This window comes from Bombina bombina, chromosome 5 (assembly GCF_027579735.1).
Source record: "Bombina bombina isolate aBomBom1 chromosome 5, aBomBom1.pri, whole genome shotgun sequence".
NCBI classification, from domain to species: domain Eukaryota; kingdom Metazoa; phylum Chordata; class Amphibia; order Anura; family Bombinatoridae; genus Bombina; species Bombina bombina.
The window spans coordinates 730905594-730919588 of NC_069503.1; the positions used below are offsets into that span (position 1 = coordinate 730905594).

Genomic DNA, 13995 nt, shown 5'->3' on the forward strand with positions numbered 1-13995 from the left:
AAGTAATTTATCAGGTAAACATAAATTCTGTTTTTAGATGATTTTTTGCACGTTTGTCTTTTCCATTTGCTTTTTAGGTCACCCATCATCCAATATTGCTGTACATTTCCAGGATAACGGATTAAGAGAATTTCCCATCCTACTTTCTATCCAGCATTCATTGGTCACTTATTTTTTCCCTTTGGATATATATATATATATATATATATCTATATATCTATATATATGTATGTATATATATCTATATCTATATCTATATCCAACAAAAGCAGGCACTCATCGGGTTTGAAGTGGCAAAATTCTTTTGTTGCTGAGCACACCTAGGTGTGATAAGACATTTATTTTTGAGAACAATTATTTTTTGAGGATAACTCTGTTTAATATTTTCACTATTTTGTACACCATTGATTAAGAATAGCCACATCCAGCTGTGTCTGGTTTTTGGCTTTACTAACGTTTCTATACAGATACTTGTGTATTATTTAGGTTGTGTATTATTTAGGTCATGGGATATGTTTTAACTTCTATCTTAATAAATATGTTTTAAAGTTCTATTTATATGCTCACTATATGGCCACTATCTAAGTCTACTGGGACTATTTTTTAAACTTCCTGACCGCATACTTTAGCCTTTAGTGCTCCTATTTTTTTGTACTTTTACATTACAGAAAAAGTAAATTATTTTTATTTCATACTAATAACATCTGATCTAGTTATTCTTTATTTGCATTACTTTTCACACAGGTGATGATTTTAGAAGCCAGAGACAGGATAGGAGGAAGAGTTTGGGATGAAAAGACTTTCAAAGGAGTCACTATTGGAAGAGGAGCCCAGATTGTGAATGGCTGCATCAATAACCCCATAGCAATAATGTGTGAGCAAGTGGGTTTCTACTATAGCTGTATGTGTTGCACTAGAGTATTAAGTAATCAAGAAAATTGCAGTGATCCAAATGAATACAGAGACATTATTAAGCTGTTGAAACCCTCTAGAGGGAAACATTTGGATTTTATGTTTGTGTATATGTGAGATACAAATATATATTGTTAAGTGTATATATCTTGTATTATTGCATTCATTTTTATATTTTCATTCTTTCATTGTAAGTCAGCTGAGAAAATAGTTGTCACTGTTCATAAAAGTTCAGTATTTAGATTTTTGAAAGCTTCAAATATAAATATAATAAAAATTGACAAGGGTTTTTAATCTTTTGTTAATCTTACATTTTACATCAGTAAGTAAAATGAAGCTTTAAAGTGACACTATTTTATATGTACAGCTGCATTTCCCCCCTATTTGTTAGCAGCAGTCAGTAGAGCCAATGAGAAGAGTACCACCCATGCTATGGAAATTCCTTTCACTGTATATCCCTGCACAACTAGTCTACCTGTGTTCATGTTTTGTTTTTCTACTGTACTTTGAGACAGCAAGACAGCTCGAGCAAATTAAATTAAATTGCATAGCACAGGCAATATGATTCTGATTGTCTGTACGACTTGTGGGTGGCCAGGGGAACACTACTTGGTTTACTTTAAAAGGTAATTTATTAAAAATATTTTGTATTCTTCCCATACTGTATATTGAAGGTCACATTGGCAGTAAAGTGTGCCAAGTCACTTGTGTCATCAAAAGCTATTTAAGTTTGATGGGCTTTTCATTCCATGTCATTGTAACTACAAGGAAATCACTTTCTATTATCAACATTTTTTTTTTATATTTTTCTTCTGTTAAAGCTTGGTATTAAGATGCGTAAACTCAGGGAAAAGTGTGACTTGATTCAAAAAGGTGGAAAGCTCACAGATCCATCTATAGACAAACGTATGGACTTTCATTTCAACGCTATGCTCGATGTTGTTGCTGAATGGAGGAAAGACAAATCCCAGCAACAAGATGCCCCACTTGGAGGTACTCCTGTCCAGTGCTTGCACGAGTAGCTGTTTTTATACTAAAATCTACATAGATGAAAACTGCAAACTTATAAAATTTTGTACCTGGTATAATGTTTTTACAGATAAAATACAGGAAGTCTACAAAGCCTTTATACAAGAATCTCGTATTAAGTTCACCGAGGTTGAGGAGAAAGTCTTGCAGTTCCACCTCAGTAACCTGGAGTACGCCTGTGGGAGTAACTTACACCTGGCATGTGCTTCTTTTTAGCATATTTAGCAATTTTTTTTTTATTCTGTCTCATTGTTTATTAAACTAGCTTGTAATGTAGGCAAGGCAAAAGCTAACAAACACAACATTTACCTCTGTTTTTATGCTCTTAGGTATCTGCTCGGTCATGGGATCACAATGAATTTTTTGCTCAGTTTGCTGGTGACCACACTATGTTGTCCAATGGATATTCAGTGATAATTGACAAACTGGCAGAAGGGCTTGATATTTGTCTAAACTCACCTGTGAGTCTCTTAGATTGCATGGAATTCATTTTTAAATATACAGTTGATCAGAAATATAGATCTATTTATTAATAAGATGAAGTTTTATTTTTAGTATATGTAGATGTTTCTACCACTGACCATTCAGTTGCATAACTAATTTACCAAGGTGCATCTTGAAATATGTGAGTGGTAATCTGCAATTTGTTACCATAGGTCCGAAATGTTGATTACACTGGTGATGAAGTCCAGCTTACGACATCAGATGGGCAGACATACACTGCACAAAAGGTAAATGTATTTGTGTTATAATGTTATGTGATCTTAGTTTGTGTAGCGTCTCTTGAAAAGTGGAAGCAATCAACAGTATAGGAGTAGGGATCACTAAGAAGGAAGTTAGATATTATATAAAGGCATTTCAATGTGTATGTCCTTTGACTACAAATCAATGAATATTTCCTTCCTAGCTAATGAGAGTCCATAGATTTATAACATGTGGGGATATATTCCAGCCTATCAGGGAGAGGTCATGAACCCTCAGAGTCCTTACTCTCCCTCTCCTGTTTTGTTCTAGGCCTCTGAGAAGAGAGGTTGAAGATTAGAGGTGCTCTACTGTCAAGAGTTTATTTTTATTCCTATGGCATGGAGAGTCCACAACGTCATTCCAATTACTAGTGGGATATTCAACTCCTGGCCAGCAGCAGGAGGCACAGAGCACCACAGCAAAGCTGTTAAGTGTCACTTCCTTTACCCATAACCTCAAGTCATTCTCTTTGCCTCTGTCAATGGAGGAGGTGGAGTTTGGTGTCTGAAGGTATTTATTCCTTTTTTAGGTACTTTTCCCTGTAAGCAAGGATTTGGGTTTAGCTGTGTCCACGTCAATCTCTTGATTAAGAGTAGTGGTGGCTTTTAAGCATTTAGGAAGTGGTGTGGTGGCCCTTACTTGTTTTCCTGACATATTTGTTGCCCTAGTCATAGAAAGCCAAAGTTGGTTATTCTGTTCTTTATTTTTCTACAGGTTTCTGTAAGGAGTATGTGTCCTTTCACGTCTGGTGAGCTGTCTTCCTGCCGGACAGCTAGATTGCAGGTAAGTGCTTTTGTCTTCTAGGTGTTGGAGACTTGCACTTCAGAAAAATAATTAACTCTTCAGTAATATTGGGACATAAATCCCTTTATAGATAGGATTTACTGGGGCAGTGTGCAGGCACATATTGTATGTTGAGACTAGGGGTTAATCTTCCCTTAATATTGGGGACGTTTCCTCTGTGGCTCTTTAATTATATTCATTCTTGTAGTGTTATTAGAAGTGCAAGAACTGTAGGGCACAATTTATTGAGGCTTTTATTGTGACTGCAAAAGGACATTTATTCTCTGGTCTTATGCGGCAGTTTCCTGGAACGCATGCTTTTAGTTTGCTGCACAGTTCCTGTTTGCTGGTCATGTGATTTCTCGCTCATTCGACTCGGAGCGGAGCTTCTTCTGTGTCGGCTTGTTGAAGGAGTCGCTCGTAAGCATCTGACTAATTGGGGATCCTCTGAGAGTTACGGTAGGGCACCTCAGACTGTCTGAGGTGTAGAGGTACTGAGAGAGGTTTTTTTTTTTTTTTTTCTCGGGGTTATATTAGCGTGTCTAACACTCTAAAGGGATAAATACTTTTTGTTAAAGTGACAGTAGTCTTTTTCAAAATTTTAGTTATTCCTTTATTTTTGGGGAATTGTTTATTAGGCAGCTATGGAGATGGACTAGGAATCTGTTTCTTTTGATAGATGCTTATTATGTCTAGAGGCCCAAATTGTTTTGCCTGTGCAATTTTGTGCTCCATGTTTAGCTAGAACGCTGGAGTGTAAAGATAAATTATTGCCCTCTGAGCCTATTGTCTGCCAGGATAATGCTGTTCAGGTTATGCCGCAGCTTTCTCCTCAAATGTCTCAAGCCTCAGTGGCATCACATACAGGGCCCTGCAGTTCCTCTCAGCCTCCTGGAGGCGTATATTTGCCTGTAGATTTTGCTGCATAGATATCTTCTATGGTATCTGCGAAATTATCTGCTTTTCCCATGTTGGGGAAGCGCAAGAGGAAATCTAAACTTTTTTTTTGATAGTAAGGTGTCTGTTGCCTCTGCTGCTGTGAAGGTTGACCTCCGTTCTAAGTCTGATGAGGAGGATACCTTGGTAGCTTCTGAGGGTGAAATCTCAAATTCGGACAGTATAATTCCTTTGACTCTGAAGAGGTAAACTTCAGATTTAAGCTTAAACACCTCCGTTTACTGTTAAAGGAAGTACTGGCTACTTTGGACGACTCCGATTTTTCTGTCGTTGTCAACCCTTAGAAATCTAGTAAACTTAACAAATGCTATGATGTTCCTTCCTCTGTGGAAGTGTTTCCTGTTCCAGACCATGTGTTGGAGATCATTGCACAGGAGTGGGATAAGCCAGGGATACCTTTCTCCCTGTCTCCCGTTTTTAAAAAGATGTTAACTGTTGCTGACTCCATTCGAGACTCGTGTTGCACAGTGCCTAAGGTAGAAGGGGCTATTTCTACTCTGGCTAAGAGAACCACTATGCCCTATTGAGGATTGTTGTTCTTTTAAGGATCCAATGGGCAAAAATCTGGAGGCTTATTTAAAGAAAATATATGTGCATCAGGGTCTACAGTGGCAACCTGCTTTTTGTATTGCCACAGTAGCAAGTGTGATGCCTTGTCTAAATTGATTTGGGAGGAGACTCCGTTGGAGGAGATCCAAAGTAGGATTAAGGCCCTCAAATTAACCAATTCTTTTATCTCTGATGCTAACATTCAAGTCATTAGACTGGGAGCCAAGATGCCTGGCTTCACTATACTAGCCTGCAGGGCTCTGTGGCTGAAATCTTGGTCAGCTGATGTTACCTCCAAGTCCAAGCTTCTTTCGCTACCTTACAAGGGTAAGACCCTGTTTGGTCCTGGTCTGGCGGAAATAATTTCTGAAATTAAGGGTGGAAAGGGGTCCTTTCTTCCCCAAGATAAGAAGAGACCTAAGGGACGTCAAAATTTTAATTTTCGATCCTTTGATAACTTCAAGGGTCAGAAGTCTTCCCCTTCCTCCTCCAAGTCGGAGCAGTCCAAGTCTTTTTGGAGATCCAATCAATCTTGGAATAAGGGGAAACAATCAAAGAAGCCTTTATATGAGACTGTCAGTATGAAGGGTCCATCCTGGGTCCTGGATCAGGTGGGGGGCAGACTTTCCTGTTTTCAACAAGCTTGGATACGAGATGTCCCAGACCCTTGGGCTGTGGACATAGTATCTCAGGGTTACAAAATAGAATTCAAGACTTGTCCTCCCCGGGGCAGATTTCTCCTATCAAGGTTGTCTGCAGACCATCTTGATTCAGGCACCATCTTTTCAACTAGCAAAATCTCAAACGAAGATCTTCTTGTCTTTTCTACGTTCCCACGGAAGGAAAGTGATTCTGGAGAAGAGTTCACTTGTTCCAGCTACAAGGGTGGTTTTGTTAGGGGCTATCATAGATTCCCTATCTATAAAGATTTTTCTGATGTAGGTCAGAAAATCCAAAATTCTCTCTTCTTGCCTCTCTCTGCAGTCTACTGTTCAGCCATCAGTAGCTCAATGCATGGAGGTAATTTTCTCAATTCCATTTGTAGTGAGCTATCTTCAATGCTCTGATGGCGTGGCCTGTTGTCTTTAGCCCGGTTTATCAGATTTCAGTCAGAAAATATCACCTCGGTGGATTACATCAACCACCAGGGAGGAACTCGAGTTCCTTGGCCATGAAAGAGGTAACTCTGGATATTTAGTTGGCGGAAGCTCACAATTGTCTTCTATCTGCCATCCACATTCCAGGAGTGGACAACTGGGAAGCGGATTTCCTGAGCAGACAGACTTTTCATCCCAGGGAGTGGGCTCTCCATCCAGAGGTGTGTTCTCCAGGTTAACTCTCAAGTGGGGGGTACCGGAGCGGGATCTGATGGTGTCTCGTCAAAACGCCAAGCTTCCAAGGTACGGTTCATGGTCAAGAGATTCTCAGACCGCTCTGATAGATGCTCTGGCGGTTTCTTGGGATTTCGGTCTAGCATACCTGCTTCTTCAGTTTGCGCTCTCTCCACAAGTCATTGTTCATATCAAACAGGAGAGAGCGTCTGTAATTCTAATAGCTCCTGCATGGCTTTGCAGGATCTGGTTTGCAGACCTAGTGAAGATGTCATCTCTTCCTCCTTAGAGGTTACCTCTGAGGAAGGACCTTCTAACTCAGGGTCCTTTCCTCCATCCAAATCTCGTTTCTCTGAAGCTGACTGCATGGAGATTTAACGCTTAGTTCTGACTAAGCGTGGGTTTCCTAAGTCAGCCATTGATACCATGATTCAGGCTTGCAAGCCTGTTACTCGTAAGATTTACCATAAGGTATGGCGTAAATACCTTTATTGGTGTGAATCGAAGGGCTACTCCTTGGAGTATGGTCAGGATTCCTAGAATCTTGTCTTTTCTCCAGGATGGTCTGGAGAAAGGGTTCTCTGAAAGGTCAGATTTCTGCATTATCTATTCTTTTACATAAGCGTCTGGCGGACGTGCCAGATGTTCAATCTTTTTGTTTGGCCCTGGTCAGAATCAGGCCTGTGTTTAAAAATATTGCTCCTCCTTGGAGCCTTAACCTAGTTCTTAGAGTTTGAGCTGTTGCATTCTGTAGATATTAAGTTGTTATCTTGGAAAGTTTTGTTTCTTATTGCTATTTCTTCTGCTTGCAGTGTTTCTGAACTCTCAGCCTTGCAGTGCGATTCTCCTTACCTTATTTTTCATGCGGATAAGGCGGTCCTTCGTACTAAATTGGGGTTTCTCCCTAAGGTGGTTTCAGATAGAAATATTAATCAGGAAATCGTTGTTCCTTCTCTCTGGCCTAATCCTTCTTCTCAAAAGGAACGTCTGTTGCATAACTTGGATGTTGTGCACGCTCTAAAATTCTACTTACAGGCTACTAAGCATTTTCGCCGGTCTTCTGCCTTGTTTGTTTCTTGGTGAAGCGTAAGAGTCAGGCCACTTCTACTTCTCTTTCCCTTTGTTTAAGAAGTATGATTCATTTTGCTTATGAGACTTCTGGACAGCAGCCTCCTGAGAGAAGTATGGCTCATACCACTAAGGCTGTCTCCTCTTCTTGGGCTTTCAAGAATGAGCTTCTGTGGAACAAATTTGCAAGGCTGCAACTTGGTCCTCTCTGCATACTTTTTCTAAATTTTACAAATTTGATACTTTTGCGTCGGCTGAGGCCTCTTTTGGGAGAAAGGTTCTTCAAGCAGTGGTGCCTTCTGTTTAGGTCTACCTGTCTTGTTCTCCCTCCCTGTTCATACTGTGTCCTCTAGCTTTGGTATTGGTTCCCACTAGTAAATTGAATGACGTCATGGACTCTCCATGTCTTAGGAAAGAAAACAAAATTTATGCTTACCTGAGTCCACGACCCCACCCTTAAGATTAGACAGTATTTTTTACACCTCTACACCTTTGCGTTATCTTCTTTTTCCATTTCCCTTCGGCTGAATGACTGAGGGTTATGGGTAAGGGAAGTGACACTTAACAACTTTGCTGTGGGGCTCTTTGCCTCCTCCTGCTGGCCAGGAGTGAATATCCCATTAGTAATTGGAATGACGTCGTGGACTCTCCATGTCAAGAAAGAAATTTATTAGGTAAGCATAAATTTTGTTTTCCTACAGGTCTATGAAGTACCTGCCACACCTAAGGAGCAGCATCTGTCCTGCAGTTGGATCTAAGGTATGTGCCTTTGCTTTCTAGGTACAGAAGGACAGCAGCACTTAAGGGGTTAATCCTTATTAACAGATCGTTTTTGGGACATAATAAACATTAACAGTTAAGGATTCATATTGGGGACAATATGTTTGACACTTTGGTGTTTTCATAATCTAGTATGAGACTTAGGTAATTAACTTGGCTAAGGGAAGCAAAGGGTTAATCGGTAAAGGAAATCCTTTATTAGATGACCAGTCATACATGAATGCTTTCTATGTTTAGAGGCTTGTACATAGGTTATTACGCTTGATGGGGCTTATCTGATAACGTATTTGAAAACTGTTTATTATTAGCTGTTTTTTATACTGCGGTTCACTTTTCGTGCACTTTCTAGATGGCGGTTTCTTTTTATCCTGCTCACGTGACGTACGCACTTCTGCTTTTATAGGAGCGGAGCTGTTGGAGTATGTTGTGAGGCCGTTTCTATACTTGTGTCGGCTTTGATAATTTTACTTCTATCATCACACCGGATCGTTTCTCTGGAGGAGAGGATTACTGCAGGAGAGTTCTGCTTTCCTCTTACTAGTGGGGTGTTATTTCTGAGTAGTAGGAGCCTCATGCAATCTGAGGTTGTTTTAAAAAAAAAATCACTCTGTTAAAGAATAAATATTGTAAAGGGTGTCCGCTTTTTTGATAGTTTCCTGCTGTTATGGATTCAGAATTAGATCAGGCTATGACAGTGGAAAAATGCTTACTATGCTTAGAGGCTCAAATTGTCCTGCCAATGCAATTTTTTTCCTCATGTTTATCTAAAACTTTAAAATTTAAAGTCAAATTACTCCCTTCTGAGCCAAGTGTCTCTCAGGATAATGCTGTGCGTGACATGCCTCAGCTTTCTCCTCATACATCCCAAGCTTTAGTTGTTTCTCATACTGTGCCTTCTGTGTCCTCTCATCCACCTGGGGGTGTTTATTTACTTAGGGATTCTGCCGCTCAGATTACTTCTGCAGTATCGGCGGTTTGGTCATCTTTCCCTTCTTTGGGTAAGCACAAGAGGAAATCTAAACATTTGCCTGCTAGTAAGGCTTCTGACTCCTCTAAGTCTGCATTAGTCAACCTTTCTCAATTGTCTGATGAGGAAAATACTTCAGTAGCTTCTGAAGATGAAATCTCAGACTCTGACAATTTAGCAGAAAAATCTTCAGAATCTGAAGAGGTAAATTTTAGATTTAAGCTTGAACAACTCCGGTTACTATTGAAGGAGGTTCTAGCTACTTTGGATGACTCTGTGGGGTTGATAGCAAACAAAGGTTCAAAGTCATCTAAACTGGATAGAATTTATGATTCTCCATCTTCTGAGGAGGTTTTTCCTGTTCCAAGGAAGATGTCTGAAATTATAGCTCAGGAATGGGATAAGCCAGGGGTTCCTTTTTTCCCCTTCCCCTGTTTTTAAAAAGATGTTTCCTGTTGCTGACTCTCTGCATTACTCACGGCGCACTGTGCCTAAAGTAGAAGGAGCTATTTCTACTCTTGCTAAGAGAACTACCATTCCTATAGAGGATAGTTGCTCTTTTAAGGATCCAATGGATAAGAAGCTAGAGGCATACTTAAAAAAAAAAAATGTACATCCATCAAGGATTACAGTGGTAACCTGCAGTGAGTATTGCCACGGTTGCGGGAGCAGCATTTTATTGGTGTGATGCCTTATCTGATCTTATTTCAGAGGAAACTACGGTAGAGGAGATCCAAGATAGGATCAAAGCTCTTAAACTGGCCAATACCTTTATCTGTGATGCCAACATGCAGATAATTAGATTGGGAGCTAAGATGTCTAGCTTCATTCTGCTAGCACGCAGAGCTCTGTGGTTAAAATTTTGGTCGGCTGATGTTTCTTCAAAGGCCAAGCTTTTAGCTTTACCTTATAAGGGTAAAACTCTGTTTTGGACCTAGTCTGGCGGAAATCATTTCAGAGATTACGGATGGAAAGGGATCTTTCCTACCTCAGGACAAGAAGAATAGACCTAGGGGTCGACAGACTTCTAATTTTCGGTCCTTTCGCAACTTTAGTGGACAGATGTCCTCCTCTTCCAATCCAGGTCCACTTGGAAATCCAGCCAGCTCTGGAACAAGGGAAAACAAAACAAAAAGCCCTCCACTGACTCTAAATCAGCATGAAGTGTCTGCCTCAATCTGAATATCCATCAGGTGGGGGGCAGGCTTTCTCTTTTTCAACAGGCTTGGATACGCAATGTCCCAGATCCATGGACTGTGGACATAGTATTCCAGGGTTACAAAATAGGATTCAAGTCTTGCCCTCCAAGGGGCAGATTTCTCCTGTCGATACTATCTTCAAACCAGGTAAAGAGGAAGGCCTTCTTAAATTCCGTAAAAGACCTATCCTCCCTGGGAGTTATTGTACCAGTCCCTCTAAAGGAACAAGGTCTAGGATTCTATTCAAATCTATTTGTGGTCCCCGAAAAGGAGGGAACTTTTCGTCCCATCCTTGATCTAAAGTGTCAACAAATTCCTCAGGGTTCCATCCTTCAAGATGGAAATTTTTCGTTCCATTCTTCTATTGGTTCACGAAGGTCTGTTGATTGCGACCATAGACCTGTATTTACATGTTCCCATTCACGGGGATCATTACTAGTTTCTAAGGTTTGCCTTTCTGGACATGCATTTCCAGTTTGCCATTCCATTTGGTCTTGCCACAGCTCCCAGAATATTCACAAAGGTTCTGGGAGCCCTTTTGGCAGTGATCAGATCACAGGGAATTGCTGTGGCGCCTTATCTAGACAACATCTTGGTTCAGGCATCATCTTTTAAACTAGCAAAATATCATACAAAGATATTGTCTTTTCTACGTTCCCACGGGTGGAACGTGAATCTGGAAAAAGAGTACTTTAGTTCCAACTACAAAAGTGTGTTTCCTAGGGACAATCATAGATTACTTGTCCATGAAGATTTTCCTGATGGAGGTGAGAAAATCCATTCTTGCTTCCTGCTTTTCGTCCATCAGTGGCTCAATGCATGGAGGTGATTGGGCTGATGGTGGCTTCCATGGACATCATTCCCTTTGCTAGGTTCCATCTGGGACCGCTGCAGCTTTTCATGCTCCGTCACTGGAACGGAGACCATTCAGATTTTTTCACAGAGAATAATTCTGGACCCCCTAACAAGAGACTCTCTTTCGTGATGGATTTCACAGGAGCATCTGTCTCGGGGCACTTGCTTCCTGAGACCTTCCTGGGTGATTGTGACAATGGACACCAGCCTGTCAAGCTGAGGTGCTGTTTGGGGTTTTCTGAAGGCTCAGGGCCTGTGGTCTCGGGAAGAGTCTTCCTTTCCTATAAACATCTTAGAGTTGAGAGCAATCTTCAATGCCTTAACAGCGTGGCCCCAATTATCCTGTTTATCAGATTCCAGTCGGACAATGTCACCTCAGTGGCTTACATCAACCACCATGGAAGAACTCAGAGTTCCTCGGCCATGAAGGAGGTGACTCACATTCTGCAGTGGGCGGAAGCTCACGATTGGCTTCTAATTGCCATCCACATTCCAAGAGTGGGCATTTCGGAGGCAGATTTCTTTCATGTAATTAGCAAGAGTCCATGAGCTAGTGACGTATGGGATATACATTCCTACCAGGAGGGGCAAAGTTTCCCAAACCTCAAAATGCCTATAAATACACCCCTCACCACACCCACAAATCAGTTTTACAAACTTTGCCTCCTGTGGAGGTGGTGAAGTAAGTTTGTGCTAGATTCTACGTTGATATGCGCTCTGCAACAGGTTGGAGCCCGGTTTTCCTCTTAGCGTGCAGTGAATGTCAGAGGGATGTGAAGAGAGTATTGCCTATTTGAATTCAATGATCTCCTTCTACGGGGTCTATTTCATAGGTTCTCTGTTATCGGTCGTAGAGATTCATCTCTTACCTCCCTTTTCAGATCGACGATATACTCTTATATATACCATTACCTCTGCTGATTCTCGTTTCAGTACTGGTTTGGCTTTCTACTACATGTAGATGAGTGTCCTGGGGTAAGTAAGTCTTATTTTCTGTGACACTCTAAGCTATGGTTGGGCACTTTTTTATAAAGTTCTAAATATATGTGTTTAAACATTTATTTGCCTTGATTCAGGATGTTCAACTTTCCTTATTTCAGACAGTCAGTTTCATATTTGGGATAATGCATATGAATAAATCATTTTTTCTTATCTTAAAATTTGACTTTTTTCCTGTGGGCTGTTAGGCTCGCGGGGGCTGAAAATGCTTCATTTTATTGCGTCATTCTTGGCGCGGACTTTCTTGGCGCAAAAATTTTCTTGTCCTTTCCGGCGTCATACGTGTCGCCGGAAGTTGCGTCATTTTTTTGACTTTTTTTGCGCCAAAAAATGTCGGCGTTACCGGATGTGGCGCCATTTTTGGCGCCAAAAGCATTTAGGCGCCAAATAATGTGGGCGGCTTTTTTGGCGCTAAAAAATTCGAGCGGCATTGTTGTCTCCACAATATTTAAGTCTCATTATTTATTGCATTTTTGGCATTTTTTTCCCATTCCTGAAACTGTAATTTAAGGAATTTGATCTTTTTGCTTTATATGTTGTTTTTTCTATTACATATTGCAAGATGTCTCAGATTGACCCTGAATCAGAAGCCACTTCTGGAAAAACGCTTAACTGAGTTTCAGTTCTACCAAAGCTAAGTTCATTTATTTTAAATGTTATAAATGTTTATCTTTAGCTATGGTTTGTAATAAGTTATTATGATATACTTTTACATGCAGAATCCATTAGTGTTTATGCTTTATATATTTCCATTCTTACATCTTATGTACAAGAAATATTTAGAAGATTTATAAGAAATATTTTTCTGATTCTATTTTAAAGGCTTTGTCTGACTTCGTGCCTTCTAATAAAATTTTTAGGTCTTTTTCACTTCTTTTTTAATAATTGAAGTTTCAAATGACCAACAACATACTGATTTATCCTTCTCTGATGATGTTTTTTCTCTTTCAGAAATTTTCTTCATCAGATATTGACACTAACAAATCTACTTTTTTATTATTTTTCTATTATTAAAGTACATTTGTTCTTTGTTGAAAAGGTGTTGATTATTTTGGATATTAAGGTAACTAGTTCTTTAAGACTAGCTGACACTATTTCTGCCTATTTATTTCTTCTGTGTTTTCAGAGGTTTTCTTTCCAATTCCCCATTCTAGGGAATGGAATAGGCTGAGAATTTTCTTTTATTCCTTCTTCAAAGGTTTTAAACTATATTCTTTGCCAGCAGTTAAATTCAATTTGGAGGGTTCTCCAATTTATTGGGGCTATCTCTACTTCTACTAATTATGCTATTGTTTCTATAGCAAAATAGTATTTATTTTCCTTTAGATAGTTGTATCTTATTTATGGAAAATTATTTAGTTTCAGGTACTTTTCTTGGTCCTGTGATTTATTTGGATATTGCAATTGCTTCATTTTTTCTGTTTACTTTAAGATCAAGTATCAGATTATGATTTATTTTAGCATTGTTAAGGGACAACATTTACTAGACTAGGTGCTGTTGCATTTGTCTTGTTGTCTTGCATTTATTATGCAAGTCCACTGTATTGACTGGTCCTTTAAACTGGACTATCATGCTAATAATTTCATTTGTGTCTTCATTTTATTGAATATTTTCACAAATGATGGTTAATCTATGTCTTTAGCTATTTTAGCTAGAAGAATTTTTGTGATTTAAAAAATAAAAATAAAAATCCATATTTCTTTTGTTCTAAGATAATCAATTGCTTTCTTGGAAAGTTTTGTTTCTTTTGGCCATCTCTTCTGCTAGAAGAGTTTCTGATTTATCTGCTCTTTCTTGTGAGTCTCCTTTTCTGATTTTTCA

General features: G+C 39.5%; 1 protein-coding gene across 1 annotated transcript in view; it reads left to right on the plus strand.

Annotated features, from left to right (window-relative positions):
- The window catches only part of KDM1B (lysine demethylase 1B), a gene marked incomplete in the record, with an annotated part of 482282 nt that overhangs the window by 156666 nt on the left and 311621 nt on the right, over nucleotides 1-13995 (plus strand). Inside the window, 4 exon segments of the mRNA XM_053715839.1 lie at nucleotides 745-882; nucleotides 1734-1905; nucleotides 2012-2139; nucleotides 2271-2402. Coding sequence (XP_053571814.1) covers nucleotides 745-882; nucleotides 1734-1905; nucleotides 2012-2139; nucleotides 2271-2402 — 570 coding nt within the window.